Below are 10,359 nucleotides of genomic sequence, written 5' to 3' on the forward strand. Positions count from 1 at the left end.
CTGTTGTTTTGTTCTTCAGTCTAGTTGTGGAGGATGTTGCTTCACTGGCCCAAGCTGGCACCATCATTGCGCTCTTCCCGGGCAAGGCAGATCAGTCGCTAGCTTCTGGACGGCTGCTCACGGCGGCTGCTGGCCACTCACGCTGGCTGCCAGCTATACATGGTAGCCCATGGCAACCCACTGCAGCAGGGGACTGCAGCCTACACAGTCGGCGACTCATGGCAGCCCAGCTCCAGGTTGAGCTGTTGTTCAGCATCTTAGCTGTAGAGGGCAGTATCACTGGCCCTCATGTGTGGGATCCAAACCAGGGCCCTCTGGCATCCCAAGCCAGTTCTTAACCAATGCACCACTCAGCCAGCCCCCTATTTTACCTTTTATTTCCCTTAAAGGCATAGTCTATTCTGTTTACTCACTTTTATGTCTATTCTAGTTCAGTCTTTATCTCTAAAATGATTGTTTTCCTTTATTTCTAATTATTTTGTTCTGCCTCTTCATTTCTTATTTTTTCTAATTCTGATGCATGTCTCATATCATTTTCTTAATTTCTTGTCTTGCTTTGAAATAAAAGATTATCATTTTGATCTGTTCTCTATAAATGTTTTTCTGATGTTTTCTTTACCTGTAGAGATCTCATATGACTTCCTGTGTGTTTTATTATAATTCTTATTTGGGATTTGACATCTATACTTTCTTGTGTCTCATTTTTATATGAGATTCGTTTTTCTGAATTTTTAGAGAGTTTTATGGTTCAGTGTATCTTTTGTAATTAGTTTTGTTATTTTTTGTGTAGTGTTCAAAAATATAGTGATGGCTTTTTGAGTTTTCCTGTCACTTTACCCCTACCCCATGTTTATCTGGAACTTTTTTTTCCTCCTTCTCTCTTGTGATTTTCTTAACTCGGTTTTTATTTCATTCCCAGCAGTTTCCCCCTGTGTGGAGCCCTACTGTAGAAGGGAGCCATAGTTGGTCAATTTCAAGAGTTCATACAAGCTAAACTTGCTCCTGTTTCACTCTCACCATGGACCCCTTTGCAATTGGATTGGGTAGCAACTTCCTCTCCCTCTTTTCATCTACTGTCATCAAGTTGGCCTGCCATACTTTCAACTGAATACTTGCCTGGTAGCTGTTTTGGGCTACTCCTGTTCTCAGATGTGTTATACGTCTTGTTGCATCCTTTTGCTTTGTTCTGCAGTGGTGCATGTGGGCACTCAGGTGTTGTGGCTGTTGGTTTGTCCGCCACTTGGAGTTTGGGGGTGACACCTTATCTCCTGGTTTTGTTTTAAATTTGTCCTTGGGTTTTTGTTGCCTCTTTAGTTCTCTCTATTTCCTTCAGGATTCAGAGATTTAAGAACACCACCTTCCCAAGATTTCCCCCCTAAAATAGACAATTTTGAAAAATACAGATTCCAGGGCTGGCCGAGTGGTGCAATGGTTAAGAACTGGTTTGGGACGCCAGAGGGCCCCGGTTCGGATCCCACATATGAGGGTCCGTGACACTGCCCTCTACAGCTAAGATGCTGAACAACAGCTCAACCTGGAGCTGGGCTGCCGTGAGTCACCGGCGTAGGCTGCAGCCCCTGTGGCAGTGGGTTGACATGGGCTACCGTATGTAGCCAGCAGCCGCAATGAGCAGCCGTCCAGAAGCCAGTGACTGATCTGCCTCGCCAGGGAAGAGCACAATGATGGTGCCAATTTGGGCCAGTGAAGCAATGTCCTCCACAACTAGATTGAAGAACAAAACAACAGCAACTTGTCTGTTCCCCTTCCCCAGTTCCCCAGTACTGTTCCCATACCCCCAACTCCCCAATAAAAAAATATGTAAAAAAAAAAAAACAGATTCCAGAGATGACATTGTAGGGTTATTAAATTTATATTAAAACGACATGTACAGTAATCTTGTTTTTCCTAGTTCCTCTTTTAAAAATCATACCGTGTCCAAAAATGTCCCTGAAGTGTGTACAGTTGAATATTTAAGAAAGACTAGGATTGGGTGATGAATTCTCTTCCAGAATTGAACCGTCATCAGACATTTGAATACATTATTCTAAAAAATAGGATTTTATCAGTGAGTGCAGAACCTTACTTAACCTTGACCTTAATAGCTTCTGCTTCCTCCTCCTCTTTAGAAATGTAAACTGAAGTATTTGAATGTATTCTCAATTGACCATAGTACAGTGTGTTCTGCTACGATATGTGGTACCTCCACAATGTCAGTTAGCTTATACACTGTCGGTAAACAGGGGAATAGTGTCAGTATAATATGGGTGGTGTGTTGGTTTATATGTGATTTTTCCTAAACTGGATAGGGGGATCCTGAATAATGGGAGTTGAATTTTATACTTCATAAGGAAAGTTCAGCTGCTACAGAGGCTAAGGCACCCCCAAACCCCACACACAGACTTTTTAATTAAAAATGATAACCTGCACTGGGGGTGGTCCTCCCAGAGAGGTACAGCCTGGTCTAGCAAGGACTCTCCTCATGTGGCAGCTTGCATTGCCTTTTATGTTCATCTTAGCAGCCCTATTAAAGCTTTACTTATCAGCTCCCATAAGTCTTTGTTTCTACACTTTTTATTTTCTTTTAAGATTTAATTGGGGAATGAGGGAAGGGGAACAGACAAGTTGCTGTTCTTTTGTTCTTCAGTCTAGTTATGGAAGACATTGCTTCACTGGCCCATGTTGGTATTGTGATCATTGAGCTCTTCCCGGCTGTGGCAGATCGTTCGCCAGCCATTGGACGACCACTCACGATAGCTTATGGCAGCCCACTGCAGCCCCGCTGCAGCCTACGCCGTTGCCGGCTACTCACAGCATCCCAGCTCCAGGCTGAGCTGTTGTTCACCATCTTAGCTGTAGAGAGCACAGCGTCACTGGCCCATGTGGGATCTGAACCGGTGACCCTGCTGCTCAGAGCTGGCATCCCAAGCCAACTCTTAACCAATGAGCCACTCGGCCAGCCCTACATTTCTTTGTTCAATACCTTTTATTAAGTCTTGAAGTAGCATTTCAGCTGCTCTTAGCTGCCTGACTGGGGTGTCCAAGTTATCTCTGAAGGTCCCAGTCATTATTTTTGTTAGAGATGTGATTACAGAGTTACAAGAGCATTGACTTATCTGCCCCAATGTACCCCTCCCAACCCTCCTGGACTTTTTTTTTTTCTCTCTCATAAATCTTGATATTTTTAGTATTGCAGAAAGTAAGGTTTTCAGAAATGTATGTATTTATGTTTTACCAGGTGTACTTCCTTAAGAGGATGCTGGAACTTAGTGTAGTTGAGGTTTTGTGGCATTATTTCTGTTTTTGAAGACTGTTATAAAGAGAACCCCTATATTTTGCAGTAATGGAGATCCCATGTTTTAGATATGAGGCTTCCTGTTCATCATTTTAAAATGCAGGGGAATACTAAACAGTAAAAATTTGAGGCATTTTGTTGTGGATTACTGAGGCGTTTTGTGCTATACAGTAGTTCCCCCTTATCCACGGGGGATACATTCCAAGACCCACCCCCCAGTGGATGCTTGAAACTGTGGCTAGTGCTGAACCATATATATACTATGATTTTCCCTATATACACATACCTATGATAAAGTTTAATTTATAAATTAGGCACAGTAAGAGATTAACAACAGCTAACAATAAAATACAACAGTTATAACAATGTACTGTAATAAAAGTTATATGCATGTGGCCTCTCAAAATATTGTACTGTACTCACCCTTCATGTGATATGAGAGAGATACTATAGTGCCTGTGTGATAAGATGAAGTGGGGTGAATGACACTGGCATTATGATGTAGTGTTAGGCTATCATAAGGGTTACTTGAACACAAGCACTGCAATACCAGGACAGTGATATAACTGAGACAGCTACTAAGTGACTAACAGATGGTCCAGTATACAGCGTGGATCTCACTTGACATGTTTATTTTCTGTTTTTAAAAACAATATTCAGTCTTTAGAAAATGCATAATATTATGAGGTGTGATTAAAAAAATATGGTGAATGTTTAAATAAAAAATTTCTTACAGTAAAAGACACATTACCATTAATCTCCCTCAAAATAGTCCCCCTCGCTTTGAACACACTTATGCCATCACTCTTGCCACTTTCTGAAGCAGCTCTGGAAGTCCTCTTTTGTGACTGTCTTTTGCGCTGTCATGGCTGCCTCAATGTCCTGAATTGATTCAAAACATTTACCTTTCATGGTCATTTTGACTTTGGAAAAGAGCCAGAAGTTGCACATTGAGTGCCAGATCCTGTGAATAAGGTGGATGAGGATACACCATAATGTTTTTATTGGACAGAAATTGCCGTACCAGAATTGACATAGTCTTTCTGTTGTGATTACAAAATACAATGAATGCTGCTGCCAAGTGCCGTCCAGTGGAAAGGCAGGGATCTTCAATAAGGGAAGCAGCGTGTCGAACCTTAGTAACAGTGTGTGACAAGTTTCAACTTGTTTGATGCAGTCAGTTGGATGTGAGCTACAGTTGAGAGAAAGTGTGCCATAAATCATCCTCCATCATGACAACTCTGTGTCACACATCACTTTTGGTATACAGCAGTTTCTGACAAATAAAAACATTTACGGTGTGTCCTCATCTACCTTTTTCACTGGGTCTGGCACCGTGCGACTTCTGGCTCTTCCCCAAAGTCAAAATGATTCAGGACATTGAGGCAGCCATAACAGCACAATTAAAGACCACTCACAAAAGAAGATTTCCAGAACTGCTTCAGAAAGTGGCAAAAACGATGGGATAAGTATGTTTGAAGCAAAGGGGAGTATTTTGAGGGGGATTAATGGCAATGAGTCTTACTGTAATAAACTTTTATTTAAACATTCACTGTATCATTTGATCACAACTTGTATGTATTATTTGCTGTGGTGTAAAAGCTCCAAATATAAAAAAGTAGACAAGTTATTCCTGTTGAATAAGCATGTTGATTATGTGTGTAAATTATACATAGTAAAGATTTTAAAGTCCTTATCCAAAGATTTTGAGCAGTCTCATTAAAACAAGGAATTATAGGCCAGTATTACAGTAAATGTAAGAAAATTGCTCATGTGGTAGATGATTCTAGAAAATGTTTTACAAATGAGAATAATAGATGGAGAAAAATCAGATAATTGCTTGGAGTATGCTATCTTAGTCAATAATACTATAAAAATAGTATAAACTGGTCATATATGTGGGTTTGCCCCATATAAGGAAATTAACAGAGATTTGTTAAGAATGGAGTCATTAGTGTTAATTTAGGCATTTAAAGAATTGAGATTGGCATTGGGGGTGTGGCAGTGGCAAGCCCTATTATTTTTTGTCATTTTTGGTAATATGTGAAATGCCAGCAAATTGCATTAAGGTTCTCTCTTTTCCCGAGTGCTCATGAAACAACCTCTGTTCTTTCAGGCAATTCTAGGAATAAGGGGAAATTGCTGAAAATTCAGAGCACATTGTATAATCAGTTATTTCAGTGGCTGCTCTTATGACACTCACAATTTTTCCTGTATTTTCTACCAGTGTTAGATATTAATTCTATTTTGTTTCTCCTGGATTTGAAAAATGGGAAAGTATATCATACTGCATTTATTCTTTATTTTTTTAGTTATAATAGATGTATATTAAGTATACACTGTAATGATATGATATTTGTATATATTGCAAAGTGATCACCACAGTAAGCCTAGTTAACATCAGTCAACATACATAGTTCCAGAGTTTGGGTTTGTTTTTGTTTTTCCTTGTGATGAGAATGTTAAAGATTTACTCTCTCAGCAACTTTCAAATATGTGATACGGTATTAACTATACTCACCATGCTGTCCATACATTACATCTCCATGACTTATTATTTTATTACTGGAGTTTTGTACCTTTTGACTTCCTTCACCCATTTCTTCCACCCCCTACTCCCACCTCTGGCAACCACCAATCTGTTCTCTGTTTTGTTTGTTTAATTCGATTTCACATACAAGTGAGATCATACGGTATTTGTCTTTCTCTGTCTGACTTATTTCACTTATTATAATGTATTATAGTATAATGCCCTCAAAGTCCATCCATGTTGTCACAAATGGCAAGGTTTTGTTTTTTTTTTATGGCTGAATAATATTGCATTGCATATATATACCATATTTTCTTTATACATTCATCAATCGATGGACCCTTAGGTTGTTTCCATATGTTGGCTGTTGTAAATGATGCTGCAATAGGAATGCATATCATATTTTATCATTTTAAAAGTGTAACCTGTAAGGCAGAAAGACTGCTCAATGCATGTTTTTCCTTTTATATCTTAAGGAAGAGAGAGAAAATCCTTCGAAACGGAATAGAATTGAACGCGATATAGATAATAATCTGATCACATCAACACCAAGAGCAGGAGAAAAACCTAACAAACAGATATCTCGAGTAAGACGGAAAAGTCAAGTAAATGGAGGTTTGTTAATATTTAGATATTGTTTTATTAGGTATAAGCAGAGATCTCACCTGACATGTTTCTTTTCTGTTTTTAAAAATCTACTTTGAGCAATTTCTGCCTTGTTTTTGTAATCTTTGTAGTACATATTAATACCATGAAGTGAAATAAAAATTTACCTTAATGTAAATCTACTTCTTTGAATTAAAATGACAAAGGCAGAGTAACTAGCTTTATACTATTTAGCATGAATGTGTATATAGAGCAACATTTTTGGCTTCTGATGAACTCATTTCTTAAAGTAATAATGGTGACTTAATTTGTACATGTACAAATTTGAAATATGTACTTAATATGTACAAAGAATTTGTTTCTGGATTACAGAATTTCAGAGCTCAGAGGGGGCTTAGATCATGCAGGTCAGTTGTTCTCAACTAGGAGTGGTTTTGTCCCCCAGGGGACATTTGTCAATGCCTGGAGACCTTTTTGGTTGTCACCACCTGTCGAGGTATTGCTACTCATATCTAGCAATAGAGGCCAGGGATGCTGCTAAACATCCTACAGTGCACAGGCCATCTTCCCACAACAAAGAATTATCCAGCCCAGAAGTCAATAGTGTTGCTGTTGATAAGCCCTGTTCAGGTCAATATCTTATTATATTGCTGAGAAGCTCCTCAAAGTCAAAAAGGAGAAAACAAGAACAAGCAGAGAAAGCTATAAAGAACAACACTTAAGAACATGGCATACTGCCTTTTAACCAATGCTATTATAAACACAGCAATAATAATTTCTTACCTCTTTCCGTTCAATGCAGTGTTGTATCTCTTATCACTAGAATTCACTTTTAGAGAGAAAAGGGATAAAGGAACAAGTTAAAAGACCTATAGCAAAGAAGGAAAGAAATGAGGTAGATGCCAAGTAACGTTGTGGATGGTTAAGGATGATTAATCAAAACATTTGTTTGAATTTATTTTTATTTTATATTTTCCAAAATCCATGAAAAATTTTTATTCTCTAGAAATTAAAAACAAACAAACAAAAAACAACTGGTTATTCTTCCTAACCACTTTGAAATGGTGCCTCAATATCCATCAGTAATTTTTGATGTTGCGATCCATAGCCTTCTGCTTCAATAGAGCTATGTTTCCTCTATTTCTTTAGCTGTTGTTCATTAGAAATAGATTGGAGATTAGGTTTTAGGAAGTAGGCAGCATCCCAAAATGTAAATAAAGACAAAATTTTGCATTTGTGTTTTCGATATTGTAACTTGCTTGCTTTAGTTACAAAGAATTTATTTCATTCTGTTACCCTATATTGATTAGAAGCCTTTCTCAGTCTATGTTAGATGTAAATCTATAGTTGACGCTTTAACAGCGTGGGGGTTAGGGACACTGACTCCTTGCACAGTCCAAAAATCCACATATAACTTTTGACTCCCCCAAAACTTCAGTTGTCCTTCGGTATCTGCAGGGGATTGGTTTCAGGACCCCGTGGATATACCAAAATCCACAGATGCTCTCAGGTCCCTTATAGAAAATGGCATAGAACAATGCACTCTGCTTCTGTGCATTCCCAGCCACAGATCAAAAGTACTGTTTTCAATATAATAATATATACTGATGAATCTGCAGATGAGAAACCCGAGGATTCAGAAGGCTGACTATATTTATTGGAAAAAATCCTTGTTTAAGTGGACCCATGCAGTTCAAACTCGTGTTGTTCAAGAGTCAACTGTACTCTGAAAAACTTGGTGAATTTTAGTATTTATAAAGCATTAAGTAAATTAGTTACAAAGACCATTTGATTTGCCAGTGATTTACCTTAAGATTTCTTAAATAATAAACTTTTATGACATTAATGTTATTTTTCTTGAAGTATTTTGATGGTAGAATATATTTTTATAATGAATGGTTTAGAACACATTTCTGAAAGTCATGTTTTATAGATTGCAACTTTGTTCTTCTATTTCTTTCTTAGAAGCTGGTAGTTATGAAATGACAAATCAACATGTAAAACAAAATGGAAAATTAGAAGATAATCCTTCCTCTGGCAGTCCTCCTAGGACTACATTGTTGGGGACCATATTTTCTCCTGTCTTCAACTTTTTTTCACCAGCAAATAAAAATGGTAAGTATAAAACATTAAACACAATTTGGGTTTAAAAAATGAATGGTTTTCCTAGGATTTTAAAAAATTATTTGATTTTGGTGGCATAGTTAGTCAGCATCTTATGTTTGTTTTTAGCCTCATTAAAATGCATGGCTCCTAAAAGCCTTTTGTGTGTGTGTGTGTGTGTGTGTGTGTGTGTGTGTGTGCGCGCGCGCGCACGCGCGTGCGCATGTGCCTGAAATAAATATAGGATATGTTTAATTCTATTGAAGTGAATGACCTCTGTTTTCACTATCTGAAAAACTTGATGATAAACCTCAGGCTGGAGGGAAAGTTATTTTTTCTGTGTTGGGATGACTTTGTAATCCTTAAGAGTGGGCACAGGAGAGACTCCAGGAGCATTTTCAGTATTCTAGATCAATAAAGTGAATTTGTTGAATATTTTAAGTGAGCTGAAACTAGGTCACTTTTTGTAACAGTTTATTTTTATTATCATTGCTTGATTTTCCCTCGCACCCCCCCAGGGATCTTCAATTTAGACGAACAGTAAAACTACACTAATTCAAATCAATTGAAGGTTTTTATTATCTAATGCCTTTGCAATAGAATCAAAATAGGCTTCTTTACAAATGTATTTTAAAAAAATATTTAGCTATTATCTTTTCTGATGATTAATACCTAATTTCATACATGATAATTTAGTCTCTAGACTATTTGAGGGCAAAGGATCGTGTCTTTATTTTTTCATCTACCATGTTGTTTGATATAGTATTGGGCACATGGAAAATAGCCATTGAATGCTTGTTGCCTGCTTATTTAAATTCTAATTTGAGTTATGTTTCTGGATAATGTTGTAATTTTTAAGAGGCAGAATGGTGCACTGTAAAATCAAGATATCCCAAGGCAAAAATAGTACATATAGCACATTAGTTTGTAGTGGAAACAAAACAAAAAATAAAACTACCTTTAACTTTGGTTAACCCAGTATTTCCTAGATATATTTGACCAAGAACCCTATTCTGTGGAACATCTGTTAACATCTTACAGAACTAATGCTTCACAGAACACCTTTAGAAATAAATGCTGGTGTAATGGAAAGGAAAAAGAATGGGCTTTGGAGTTAAACTTGCTTTAAAATTGCAGTCCTGCCACTCTACCCATGTTACTTTGGACCAGTTCTTTTAAGTTCTTGAGTCTCTTAATCTGTGAGAGAGGATATACCTCAATGTGAGGGGTGATTCGAAGATTTCAGCTCATTGAACAGATATTGAGCATCTACTATATTCCAGCCATTGGAGATTCACAGATGGTTAACACATGGTCCCTGCCCTCAAGAAGTTTCCTTTTTACAGGAGGGAGAGGTATATGTAAATATAATAAATTTTTATCAGGAAAAGAGATTTTTTGGGGGGGAAGAGGTTAAATTTAAAGCAATGAGGGATAAGAAATAGTCTGCGAGGAAGTTGAAAGTATTAGAGGTTGATTTTGCTGTTGAAAATAACTTTTGGAGGATTCCATAAAGAAATGGAAAAAGGTGGGGGTCATTCCATAATGGAAGAAGAATTGGGCAGCAGTGTCATCTAGGTGATGGCTGAGTATAATGCAGAAACTAACTTCAAATCAACCTTTATTAAGATAGAATCATATTGAGAAATTGTCCTTGTTTCTCTGAATAAGAAGGTTCCCATAATTAGAGGAACAGTTGGCTCATTCTTGGATAACTACCTCTGTTTTAAAAATTGTAACTGCCTGCAATGGCTAGGATGCTTAGTACTGAATGGATCAGGATCTGTTTGAGGATTATAAGAGAGAAAGAGGAGAGTGAGGGAGAGAG

The 10,359-nt window shown here is 37.6% G+C and overlaps 1 protein-coding gene across 1 annotated transcript in view; it reads left to right on the plus strand.

Moving 5' to 3' along the window:
* CTDSPL2 (CTD small phosphatase like 2) overlaps positions 1-10,359 on the plus strand; it is a 92,750-nt gene that overhangs the window by 48,130 nt on the left and 34,261 nt on the right. The window contains exons 3-4 of the mRNA XM_019644871.1: positions 6,299-6,437; positions 8,394-8,543. Coding sequence (XP_019500416.1) covers positions 6,299-6,437; positions 8,394-8,543 — 289 coding nt within the window. The remainder of the gene's footprint in view (positions 1-6,298; positions 6,438-8,393; positions 8,544-10,359) is intronic.

The sequence above is a fragment of the Hipposideros armiger genome, unplaced genomic scaffold, assembly GCF_001890085.2.
Source record: "Hipposideros armiger isolate ML-2016 unplaced genomic scaffold, ASM189008v1 scaffold_92, whole genome shotgun sequence".
NCBI lineage: Eukaryota > Metazoa > Chordata > Mammalia > Chiroptera > Hipposideridae > Hipposideros > Hipposideros armiger.